Source organism: Pleuronectes platessa, chromosome 7 (genome assembly GCF_947347685.1).
Source record: "Pleuronectes platessa chromosome 7, fPlePla1.1, whole genome shotgun sequence".
In the NCBI taxonomy this organism is placed as follows: Eukaryota; Metazoa; Chordata; class Actinopteri; order Pleuronectiformes; family Pleuronectidae; genus Pleuronectes; species Pleuronectes platessa.
Genome location: NC_070632.1, coordinates 3281702 through 3295135, shown reverse-complemented (window position 1 = coordinate 3295135; position 13434 = coordinate 3281702). Strand labels below are relative to the sequence as shown.

The following is a 13434-nucleotide window of genomic DNA, read 5'->3' as shown; positions in this document are numbered from 1 at the left end:
CTCGTGCTCTGTCCTGGTTTCCCTCAGAGACAGAGAGAGAGAGAGAGAGAAAGAGAGAGAGAGAAGGAGAGGATGAATGTGGACGAAGGACAGAAGAGAGGAAAACTGACAGAAAGTGAATGTGAAGACTGTGATTGAGAGAAAATCCCAAAATCGACTAACTCAGGAAAACATCATATTTCTTTATCTCTCTGTCGCTCGCTGCTGCACGTCTGTAACAGTCGACAGAACCCCCCCCCCCCACACACACACACACACACACACGCTCACAGGTCGTTTTTTTACTCCCAGAAAACATTTGGTCTCAGATATCGGAACATGCAGTCGACGGTAAAGATTTAACTTATTAAATATCAGCCCGAGCTGCAGGAGGGAGGCGACAGTCGTGTGAAAGCAAAGTTCTACATGTTTGAAGCCACTGTGGAGATATGTATTTTTGCAAAGTCTAAATGTAATACTTCCTCTGTGTCATTTTCCTTTTTCTTTGTCATTAATGATACAACAAAGATGTAAATCGAGATATTTTATTAGAAGCTTTGTACAGAAGAGGAGATTCTCTAATCGCACCGGCTCCATGTTGATCCCCAGTGTGTGTGTGGGTGTAGAGTGTTGACACGGTGAGGGAGGGGCGGAGCTTGAAGGCATGAGGCCAGCTCTGTCAGACTTCCTGCTTTTGGGGCATCTCAGGGTCAAAGGTCACGGGGGCAGCGAGGCCACCAGGGTTCTAGTCTCTTTAAACCTTCAGGTCTCGCTCGTCCCACCCGGAGCCTCTGGGGTATTTGACCCTGCAGATCTCGGCAGGGTGACGATGGAGGACGCCTCTGACTGACGGTCGGACGGCGGCTGGCGGATCCTCGCACACGTCTCCTCCCATCGACCGACAACCACACTGAGAACTGAAGCAGAACAAACTGTCAATTCAAACTGTTTCCACGGAATAATAGAGAACAGTGAAGATACGAGGGCATAAAATTATTTATCGACTTTTCTAGTTTGGAAGAAAAATACTTAATTGAATATTAAGTACGCAAATATGTTGAATGCAACACAAGTAACGTGCAATTACCAATTTTTATAGAAAATTATAACCATTTTTTAGACGAAATTCAATATTACAGTTGAGTGATTTCTGTTTTCTTGACAGTGCAGCGATAGTGAGGTCTTCAGGTCACACGCGGGTTGTGTCGTCAGATTTTATCAACAAAGTGTGTTGTGTTTTCTACAACAACACACACAAGGGTTAATGAACTGTAACTTTTAATGAAACGTGAAACTTTCTACCACAAGGACGTTTGATGAAGATGAGGATGATGAAGATGATGAGTTTAAATAACACATATTGATCATGATGGCTGCTTGGCACAGATCTTTATTCTTATTTATGTATATTTATATGATAAAGATGACAAAGATTAAAACCACAACTTGTAATCTTTGATTGTGACAAGTTTTTCCCTTGTGCTAAATTATGCTGTGCAAAATAATGTTTCCTAAATCTGTTTACTATAATATCCTAAAACCTGTTGGAATTTTAAACCTCTATGCAAATGCAAACGTATTTGTAAATAAATGTCTGTATATTTCTGATGATCTCTGGTCTCTACTGTGTCTGTTGTACTTTCTCAACATCTGCCTTACAAACTGGACATGGAGTTTGAAATCGGCTCTCAAGTTGCATTGTGGGAAATGTAGGACCTTGTCTTTTCAAATCCAGTTGTAGTACCAAGTGAGAACACAAGCAGAGATTTAAAGGAGAATCTTCTTGGTGTGAGGTGTCAGTGCCAAACATGATAACTCTGTTAGCAATGTAGAAATGTAAATGTTTAGCAGGCAATAAATAATATATAATATAATATGTGTAATTGTTCTCCACTATTCTCTAAATTGAGAGTGTTTGCTAATGTTTGCTGAGTTGCAGAAAGTAAACCTTATGCTGGTATTTAGTAATAACCTCATTCAAAATTATTTAGAGCCTAACTTGAATATTAGATATATTCTTATATTATAAGAATGCACACAGATACAGTGTGTCATTAGAAAAGAGCGAATATAAAAAAATGTATTGAGTAAATAAACATAGTGAGCATGTCTACTTCATACTAATCTGCTGCAGTTCACCAAGAGGTATTCCTCAATGAATATTTAACATTTTTGGTGCAGCAAATAAAATAAATGTATATTTTTAAATTTTGTATCTTGCGTGTATAAGCACATCTACTCTGTAAGGCACAGAACATAGTGTTGATGAACCTGAACCTTTCTACACTGTTAAAGGTTCAGTGTGTGGGATTTAGTGACATCTAGTGGTGAGGTGTAATATTGCACCCTCCCCTTACAAACATGACAGAGAAACTGTGGTAGACTTAAGTTGTGATAAAATCTCAAAAGGTTTAGTTTGTCCAGTTTGAGCTACTGTAAAAAAAACATGGCTGCCTCCGTAGAGAGGATCCACTGCTGATGTCAATATAAAGTATTTAAATATAAAGTATCTTAATATAAAAGCCCCATTAAAGGTAAGGAAAACAATAATTTGTACAATTTAAATGATACAAACAAGTTAAAAATCAGTGGGATTATTTCATACTCAGCTCTGACTCTGTATTTGTGTATAAGCACATCTACTCTGTAATGCACAGAACATAGTGTTGATGAACCTGAACCTTTCTACACTGTTAGAGGGTCAGTATGTGGGATTTAGTGACATCTAGTGGTGAGGTGTCATGTTGCAGCTGAACACCCCTGACCTCACCCTCCCCTTACAAACATGACAGAGAACCTGTTGAAGCTTCAGTTGTGATAAAAACTAAAAAGGTTTAGTTTGTCCAGTTTGGGCTACTGTTAAAAAACATGGCTGCCTCCATAGAGAGGACCTGCTCCTGATGTGAATATAAAGTATATATAAAATACCCATTAAACAACAATTTGTACAATTTAGATGAAACAAACAAGTGAAAACATCTTGGGATTATTTCATATAAACTTTCTGATAATACATTAAATTCACCTAATTCATACTCACTGAACCTTTAAGCACGTTTCTGTTGCATTTTGCTCTTTTGAGCTTTTATCCCTCCACAGCTCTGACTCTGTATTTGAACTGACTCAGAACACAGTAAACACTCTGCAGGTCAGAGGGTCGGTGCAGAGTCACTGAACTGAAGCCTCGCAGCTTCCCTGTGTGCACATTAAAGGTCATCGGGGGGGGGGGGGGGGGGGGGGGGGGGGGGCACTGTAGCTGCACTGGTGACATCCCATCATGCTCCTCTGTCTTTCATTCAGATCAGTGGGTTCCTGCCTCTGAGTCACGGGGGCAGCTCAGCCGGGTGGTGCAGTAGGACCCTGAGGTTCACCAGCAGCAGTACAGGCAGTGAGCAGGCGTGAGGGAGGAGTCTGAATGGAAACCAAACAACCCTCCACACCCTGCAGTGACTGGGAAGTTCCTCCGCATTCCTGCCATACACACTCACTCACACACACTCACACACACACACACATGAACGCAGGCAGAAGTCTGGGAGGAACCACACACTGAGGCTGGGTAAGTGTCTGCAGACTCACAATGTCCGGTTCCTTCCTGGTTTCTCTCTAGCACGACTGAGTAGATGTTGTGTTGTGTTGTGTGTGTGTGTGTGTGTGATCACACAGGAGTTTGGAGGGGGTGTGGGCCGCTGTAGGAACCTCATCATCAACGTCCTGCCAGGTATTGATCTGCATTCTCCTCCTCTCTCTTTACTCTGGTTAGTCAAACTGCAGGTTTCAAACAGGCTCCAGATCACAACAGGAAGAACCACTTTCCGTTTCAGTCCTTCTGTCTTGTCCTCTCTGAGCTACAGACGCACTCCTCCATGAGAGTGTCTGTAGCTCAGCTCAAACCCTGTTGTCATGCAGCCAAATCATTTTCATTCTGCCTCGTCTGTGGTCAGACTCAACCGCTGTTTCCTCCTCTGACAACCATCTGGTGTCAGTTCACATCTTCGGGGTTCAGAGAGGAACCAACTGCCCGAGGAACAACGATGAGCTACAGGAGGCAGATCACTGGAAAGTGATGTCAGATATTCATTGCCAGTTCAGTCTCACGTGCAAATGCAAAAGCTCCATAAACCTCTGTGTCTAATTTAATAGCTGGTGATGCAAATGCCAGAAATAAAAGTAGCAGCCGTGTCACCGCACTCAGAGATGTAAATATGACAAGTCCAGGTCACAACAAGGGAGACGGTGATACTGTGGTGGTTGGTGACACACTAACCTTAAACTGCTTCTTCCTCTCACAGCGAGTTTCTCGTAACTTCACAGCTTCGTTCTGCTTGTTAAATGATTATAGACGAGTCATCACACTGATCGAGGGTTTTAGGTTCCTACTTGTGAGTGTGAGCCCTCGACCTCACAGCCGAGGTCAGCAGCTCTGAGAAGTGTTGCAGTGGCTCGTGGTAAACGCTGAAGTCAGGACGCTAACGTGCTCATATTGAGCAAATGGTTGGCCACAGTTTAGGTTTGAATGCTAGCGTTCGATAAATAAAAAGTTAAAGCTGATGGGACTTGTCGTTGTCTTTGTCGGAACAAACTGAAACTGCCGGTGGTAGAAGGTGAAATGAAGATGAGGGATCATCATTATCATGAAGAGTCAATCCTCAGGGTCTCATGAAGGTGGTCATCAAGTGAGAACTTCCTGGTGCTGGTAAAGGGGACAAGTCAGGGGGTTCAGCTAGAGTTATCCTCTGGGAACCATGAATTTCTATTGACTTTGTAAGAATCGTTTAAAAAAATTGGTCTCAAAATCAAGACATCGCACCAAATATTGAAAATCGTGGTGGTAGAGGAAAAGTTGACCTTCTGGTGGCGCTAGAGCTGATGTCAAAGGGATTCATCCTCTGGGCATCATTCATGTTTGACCATATTTCACCAAAAGATGAAAATGTCAACCTCCGACTGGGGCAAAACAAAAGTCTACAATCATCAGTGCACAAATGTAATGCTGTGTATAAAAGGTACTATTGATAAAGTTTTATTGATTGATTGATCAGTGTCTGGCCTGAATCCACTGGGAATAATATTGACACCAGTGAAGGTAACAAGGGCACAGCAGTCCGATAGAAGAAGGGAACGTCCCTCGCACTCGTCTCGTTGTCCACTTTGAACACGAGACACACACTTCAGCTACTGTTGTGAACATCTCTCCCCAGTGTCACCATGAGCAAGGCAGGAGGTGATGAAGGTCGAGGAGCTGGTGACCGCGGCAGTGAAAAGGCCCGACAGCCGGAGGACGAGACTCCCGAGGGAAAGGTCCCGGGCAAACCGGGCACTGCCACCACCACCGGACCGGGCTGGACCAAGGTCGGCTGCCCCTGCTGCGTGTCGGAGCGAGTGGAGCCGCTGGTGCTGGTGAAGCTCGGGGAGAAGGTTCGGCCGGAGACGAAGAGGTGGCTCATCCGACTGATCGGAACTTCTCAGAAAGATGGAGGTGAGGGCTTGAATGGTGCTGAGCTGCAGGGATCAGTTTACTCTCATCCATCGATTGAAACCGTGCAGAGAAATTCATGCAGCTCAAACGATTCTGAGTTCTTGATTGCATTCGATTGCATTTGCATTTACAAGCCCGTTGGCACTGCAGATAGTTTTAGTGAAATGATTCTATGTAAATGTAAAGAGACAGTTTCTGCATAGAGTTCAGACATGATTCTATCTGATGGTGTCCTGCAAACTCATGTAATGATGATAACCTAAATTAGCACGACCTTAAACTTAATTAAGCTAATTTAGATCCTCACTGAAGTCAGCACTTTACCCCCCCCCCCCACCCCAGGCGCTGGGTTAATGGCCCACCCGGGGGAGGACGCCGGCGGTGACATCATCGTGGTCTCCGCCCCTCGCTGCACGTTGCTGCGAGCCACCGAGGAGCTGGGTCTGTGTAAACTTTACGGCAGCGGGGACATGGAGGCCTTCTCCTACAACGACAGACACAACTTCAAGGATTCAGGTACAGCAGAGGAGTGGATTCAATAAAACACCTGAAGGTCCAGTGGGTAAGATTCAGGTGAAAGGATCTAGTGGCAGAGATTGAATATAAAATAATCCCAGTGATGTTTCCACTAGTGTGGTTAATCTAAATTGTACTAATTGTTGTTTTCTTGACCCTAGAATGGAACCTTTATATCTAAATACTTTATATTTTAAATACTTTATATTTATATCAGGAGTGGATCCTCTCTAAGGAGGCGGCCATGTTTTTTTTACAGTAGCCCAGGTGAGGTGAGGGGTGTTCAGCTGCAACATGAGACCTCACCACTAGATGTCACTAAATCCTACACACTGAACCTTTAATACAATATTAGCTTTAGCAGCTGCTCATATATCTGGGTTTTAAATAGCTTATAAATCCAAACTGTGTTACTGGAGTGATTCAGTTCAGCACAAACATCGTCCACGTGCCAGATGATAGGTTTGGTGAAACGTTGGTACTGTAGTGAAATACTTTGGCGTGGATACATTTCCTTTTGTACATGAAGTGTTATTAAAATCCTAGTATTTGGATCATCATGCATACGTCGTTAAATCACTGTAAACTGACAGTAAGGGAACCAGGGTCTGCGTGAGGAGGATATGTCTCTTGTACTTTGTATTTGTCTGTCTTTGTCTCCATGCATCACTGTCTACACAAACATCTGTGTGTGTTCCTGTGTGTGACAGACAACATGGAGGTGTTCCTGACGCTGGCGGAGCGACACTACATGGTGAAGTACGAGCTGGACGGTCTGCGGGCGCAGAGAGACCTGAGGGTCCCGGGTCTGTCGGACTCCTGCACGCTGCAGAACAGAAACAACATCTGTGAGTGCTTTCAGATCTCAGATCAGTGCACATTGGAAAGGGTTTATGAAGGAGTAATTATTGCGTTGTTAGAACATTTTTGCTCCTTCGTTGATGGTCTCAAGTCAAGTGTTGTGTTGTGTTGCTGTTGTGTTTGTGAAACTGTTGCAGGGCAGAAGCTCGAGTCGGCCGGTGTGATCAAAGACACGTTTCCCCTTCACAACCCGGAGCAGCTGAAGGATCTCAGCAAAGCTTGGTACGCCGGTAATCAGCTGGGTCAGCCTTTGGGTAGGTTTAAATATGCATTACACACACACACACACAGACACACACACACACACACACACACACACACACACACACAATGGATGACTTGTTGTGTGACAGCTGCTCCTTTGATTCCTCCAGATTCGGTGAATGCGTACTTCGGAAGCCCCGTGGCGTTCTACTTCAGCTTCCTGGATTTCTACACCTGGTCTCTGCTCCCACCAGCGATACTGGGCCTGACCATCACGTACTTCTCAGGTAGGTGTGTGGATTCCTCGTTTATGTTCATGTCCCAGGTTCCAGACGATGGTTTCGGCTCAGACCTGATTGAGAATCCGACCAGAATGATGCTGGGAACAAACTAACTGGCCTCTAAGCTCCTCTTGCCCATCGCAGGTGAGGTTCAGAAGGAGATGGTGGACTCGGACTCGGGGTCACAGGTCATGGACGAAGGTGAAGACTCTGGACCCACGGCCAGCGGTCACATGATCCAGGCGGTCTTCAGCATGCTCTGGTCCACGGTTTTCATGGAGCTGTGGAAACGCAGGAGCTCCTCGCTCTCGTTCCGCTGGGGGACGCTGCACCTCGCCGAGCGCTTCGCCGAGCCCCGGCCCGGCTTCCACGGTGACCTCGGGGTCAACCCGGTGACCGGCCGCGTGGAGCCTCTGTTCCCCGACTGGCAGAGAGACCTGCGCATTGCACTGGTGTCACTCCCAGTGGTCGGGCTGTTTCTGGGTAAGAATTTCATTTTGAATTGATTGATGCTTGTTGCTGAGCTGAAAGTCAACAAGACGCTGATCAGCAGTAAAAGAGTAAAAGATAAAGTTTTCTGATCTTCTGGGCAGTAAAGAAGCCTGAAGGTGAAGAATGTGAAATATCTAAAAGCACTTTGATCCAGAGAAGTTCTTTGTTCTGTGAAAACATCAGAACCTCCTCTCGCCTCCTCACCTCCGCTGCACCGTCACCTCTCCTCCTGCAGGGCTGGTGGTTCTGGGGATGCTCTGTTTCTACTGGGCAGAAGCTCAGGTGCAGCAGCTGAACAGAGACTGGGACTCCATGCTGTCCCAAACGTTGCTCTACGTGCCCTCGGTGCTTCACATCCTCTACACCAACATGCTGGGGACTGCTTACAAGAGGGCGGCACAGAAACTGACTGAATATGGTGAGTGAGGAGGCGGGGGGTTAGTCAGAGTGGGAGTTTGGATAACACGTATCTTTAACATGATGATAAATCTATGGTTAGCACTTTGGTTAATGTGGTACAGATCATTAAATGTATTTAAATATTGAGTCATCTGTGCTGCATCGTGGTTTCAAAGTCTAGAAAACTACATAAGATTACCTTTTGAGAAAAAATTTGCATGTCCCATCTGCTAACATGGAGGAGGTGGGTTTTATGTACCTGTCTGTCATGTCGTCCAACTTCAAGAGGAAGACATGAGAGAGTAGATTATTAATATTACAAGTTACAAGTGCCTGATGTGAAGTCAGTGACGTGTTCTCGTGTCCTGTCAGAGAACCACAGAGAGGAGTCGTCCTTCCAGAAGCATCTGACGTCCAAAGTGTTGGTGGTTGGTTCCAGCTCTGATCTCTCTAATCGGAAGTTATCTCCTGAGCTAGAACCCGAACAGACTCGTTCACTCTTCTCTCTTCTCCTCGTAGTTCACCTTCTTCAACTACTTCGCCGTGCTCTTCCACATCGCCTTCTTCAAGCAGGATGTGCCTTTGCTTCGTAAGGTAACTGCAGCTCCTGCAGGTGGAACTCCAACAATACTGCACTTTATTCATTTTTACATGACACCTCACATATAAAGAAATTATGAAAATAACTGCAGCAAAGTCTGGAATATTCTTAAAGGGTTTTAAAAACACTGAATCACACTGAACTCCCATAAAGTGTCTTTAAAACTAAAAGTTTCTGAGATGAAATGGAGAAATCTCCAGGTTGAGAAATTCCACAGAGCCATAAAACTTTATATAACTGTTTTTACAGATTGATTAACCAAATCACCATTTTGTTCCACTTCACTCATTAAAACTCAATGTATTCAATGTTAGCAAATTTCTTGTTGGAAGAATGGCATTTGCTAGAAGCAGTAAAATATCTGTCGTAAAGATCAAAGTATTATGTAAGTAATTATTAAGTAATATTTCTGTAAATCGACTCACAACAATTTTTAAAGCTTCGCTAATCTAGTCCTCACTTTTTGGAATCTTTTGTCATGTATGTAGTTTGGGACGCAGCTAGCTAGATTAAATGATGTCGCCCTCTTGTGGTCTGCAAACTTTGATTCATTGACCTATTTCGATCGTTAAATAAATCTATTGCTCTTTCTGAACAAGCTAATCTTCAGGTGTAAAATCAGAATGATTTATTAAAGACGTGATTTAAAGAAAAGTCATTAGAGGTTATAGAAATGGTTTGAATCCCATGTTGTCCTCGTCCGTGTGTCCTCAGCGTCTGGCGTCTCTGCTGATCGTGACCCAGCTCCTCAACCAGGTGACCGAGGTGGTGATTCCCTTCCTGGTGGACCGCTTCATCAGCGCCCCCCACAGGGCGGAGAAGGAAGACGACCCTCAGGAGGACAAATTCAGGAAACAAAGCACCCTTCCTGTTTTCCCTGTGTGTATTCAGTATTGAGAATTCCTTAAATCTGGTTAGGGTCAACACAAAGCTCCTGGTGACATCGAGCCTGTTGTGTTGCTGCAGGGCCTGTTTGCCGAGTACATCGAGCTCCTGGTGCAGTTCGGGTACCTGAGCCTCTTCTCCTGCGTCTACCCTCTGACCGCCGTGCTGCTGCTCATCAACAACCTGACGGAGATCCGATCGGACGCCTACAAGATCTGCAAGCTCTTCCGAAAGCCCTTCTCCCCCCCTGTGGCGTGCATGGGCGTGTGGCAGGTCGGCAGAATCACACGACACAACTCCACCACGTCGTTCAGTTAACGGGCCGATCGGCTGACGTCTCTGTCCTCTGCTGCTGCTGCAGGTCGCCTTCGAGGTCCTGAGCTTCGTCTCCGTCGTGTCCAACTGCTGGCTGCTGCTGCTGTCCCCACGTTTACAGCAGCTGCTACAGGAGGGGGGGCTGAGCACCACCAACATCCTGCTGTTGGCTGTTCTGGTCGAGGTGAGAAGGACGACGGGGGAAATCGAACAATCACACACACACACACGAGTGCGTTCTCTCTCCACATGTTCACATCTGTGTGTCCCTGCAGCATTTACTGATCCTGGTGAAGCTGGTCATGTCGGTTCTGATCCCAGATGAGCCGGACTGGATCCGGAGGAAGAGGGAGCACATCGAGTTCACGTCCATGGAGGCTCTGAAGCAGCAGGTCAGCCCGATCCTCCCATAGGTTCCATCACCCCCCCCCTGTGCACTGGAAACACTTTCTTTATAATACATGGGACAGATATTCACCTTGGGGCTGATTGATCAGAGGTTAAAGGTCAAGGTCAAGAGAAAATGGTCCGAAAGACACATTTTCATAGAAATCTTTGTAAACAATGAAGAGTTATTGATCCAAAAAGTAGATCTGATCATGTGATGTCATATGATAAGTGATGATGGAGCAAAAGCAGCCAACAAAACACTTTAACAGTCAAAATAAGCTACTTTTACTTAAACCACAGTATCTATTATGCCCTGTTATTATGTTTTTACTATTTAAAAAATATTTTAACTTGATTTCACTCCATGATTAGCGCTGCTGTCGTCTTTTAACCCTCAGTCTGTGCACATGGGTTCACTCTGTGTTTTACTGACCTGGTGGAATCACATAAACAAACTTTAAACTTTAAACAAAGTCACAAAGAAGTAAGGAAATGACATCATGCATTGTTCAAAATGCTTCCTTTAGACGTATCGACATCACCCAGTGATCCAGAAACAACATGTCGTTGGGATGATGTAATCATGACATCACCATGAAGTCAGAAAATGACGTCATACTTTGCAGTAAAGCATTGACTTCTGAATCCAACACGATAAGAGACGTTATATCGACCAATCATTGGTCATCGTATGGTTTCAAGGACAGTATCCACCCAGCAGGGGGTGTCAGCGTGCTGCAGGTTGTGTGTCTGCCTCCTTCACCTGACGATGTTTGTGTCTCCTCTTTCCAGAAGCTGCAGTCTGACGAGTGATGATTGTGTGTCTCGGTGTCCGGTCGGTGCTTTGTGCTTCAGCCACAAGATACAGAACGACTCCTCAGTGTTGTGTTGACCTGCAGGGACAACGATACAAGCGGCTGTAGCCTGATCCTCCCTGTGTGTAAACTTTAAACTCTCTGTGCTTTGTAATGAGCAGAGTGCTTCTGCAGCGTACACACTTTGGAATGCACCTTTATTCACTCTACACACAGAATGCAAGTGCATTTAAAACAGCTGTTTAAAGTATTTCCCCCGGATGTTAGACAGCAAGTGGAATCTAGAGGTGGTTTGAACATGTGGCCTCTAAAAGGACGATGTGAGGATGGGGGAGGGTTTCATCAGATTCAATATTTGTCAATATTTAGGGCAATAGTATTTAATGTGACTGTGCTTGACAAAAGGTTCCTTTGTTTGCTCAGTGCTTCCACCTCGTGATGAAACGCAGCTAGTGCTCAGGATCTATAATCAGAGGACAGTATCGTCATTGGAGGGATTATCACAACAAACCCTCTACATATGTCAATAAAAGTCTGTATTAATATTGATCATATAAATTTAAAGTCACACAAATAGTTGGAAAAATATTTGTTAAAAAATATCGTCCCAAGGCACTGTTAATAAAAAGTCCTTATAATGTAATATTTAAATTTGTAGACTGTATTTTACAGGACAATAATATAAAAGCTTTAAATTTGTATTATGGGTATCGTGCAATTTAATATGTTTGAATATAGGTTGTCCTGATTTGACTCTAAACAATCATATTTTATTTTATCATGAATTCTTCTCCAATTGATGAAACTGTCCTTTTCTTTTTTTCCTGAACTTATCACACGAGCTCTGACAATAGGAACAAGCTTAATATTAAATATAATCTGTAAATTAAAGCAAACACAGTCGATCATGTGCCAAGATTTAAGATTTGCCTTGAACTCGATGGCGGAGCAACCAAAGCTTTGTTATTAGAAATATATAATTTTGTACACGTGTGGATTTCAGTTTGTTCTCACTGCTGTGCCTCTGACGTCACTGTGCTGCCGTGACTAATCACTTCCTGAACACTCGGTGTCGTTCACTCTTCACATTTGAATTGTTACACAACGTGGCACCATTTCTTCCATACCTGCTGAACAGTGCTGTGGTTGTCCTTTGTGTTGTCTAAATTATTGTTGTTAGGAGTTATTGTTCCCCCTCCAGCCACCAGGGGGCGCTGTGCACCTTTAATTGTATTTAACATGCAACCTCCCACCAGCCCTGGTGGCTGCAGAGACACTGATTCAGCAAAGATGCGGAGTAATGGTGAGATGCACTTAGTCAGCCACAGTCTATATTTCCACTAGTGGCACTAATCGTAAACCTGTGTGTGTGTGTGAGAGTGTGAGTGTGTGTGTGTGTGTGTGTGTGTGTGAGGGTGCGCATGTGGGAATGAAGCTATAGGATCAGGATTGCAGGTCAGAAACAGGTGTTTGCTGGTTGTGCTAAAATAAATACACAAAAGCTAAATGGACGGTTGTTGTCATTTTTTTCTAAATAAAAAAAGCATTATGAGAATTGATAGATTAATTGATAATGAAAACAAATTAAGATTTTTATATGATCACGTGAACATCGGCTCTTTATCTCGAAGTAGAGAATGAAGGATTATCCCGGTGTAGTGAAGTGGTGGAAGAAGTACTGAGAAGTACTACGACAATATACTGCAGTGATGTAAATAAACTCACTGCTTTTAAAACACTACTTCAACTATAATTGGATAAAAGTTAAAAATTCGTCCAAATGATCAGAAAAATCTGTAAAAATTAGTTATTTTTCTTGTCATGTGGAAAATATTTGGATAATTTAAAAAATTTTGACCTCAAAATTTAAACTTTCTCCATGTTCAAACATCAGACTCACTTTATTGAAGCTGCTGGTTTGTTGTTGCTTTTCTTTCTAGTGTCTGTGTGAAATAAACACGCTTCACAAATGTTTTTTATTTATTTATTTAATCCATTTTAATAAATAAATACAGAAAATAGGTCCCTGGCTCCAGTGGAGACGTGGTCCTGGTTGTTATTCAGGTCAGCAGACAGGCGGAGCTGCAGTCACTCAGCAGTAATGAGATTTCATCCCTCGTCTGCACACGTTTGATGCTTCCACAGATGATGAAATGCGAATAAATAATAAGATTTCACGTGACGTCCACACTTTATATAGACAGCGACTCACAAGTC

General features: G+C 43.9%; 1 protein-coding gene across 1 annotated transcript; it reads left to right on the top strand.

The window, feature by feature from the left end:
- The first annotated feature begins 3289 nt into the window (after window positions 1-3289).
- Window positions 3290-12724, top strand: ano10b (anoctamin 10b). The gene is made up of 16 exons (XM_053426294.1): window positions 3290-3538; window positions 3646-3700; window positions 5181-5458; window positions 5801-5974; window positions 6685-6822; window positions 6973-7089; window positions 7210-7326; window positions 7465-7803; window positions 8048-8230; window positions 8584-8639; window positions 8731-8805; window positions 9527-9691; window positions 9779-9970; window positions 10059-10196; window positions 10288-10404; window positions 11195-12724. The coding sequence occupies exons 3-16, from the start codon at window positions 5188-5190 to the stop codon at window positions 11213-11215; spliced, it is 2103 nt and encodes a 700-aa protein (XP_053282269.1). The 5' UTR covers window positions 3290-3538; window positions 3646-3700; window positions 5181-5187; the 3' UTR covers window positions 11216-12724.
- Window positions 12725-13434: the final 710 nt, after the last annotated feature.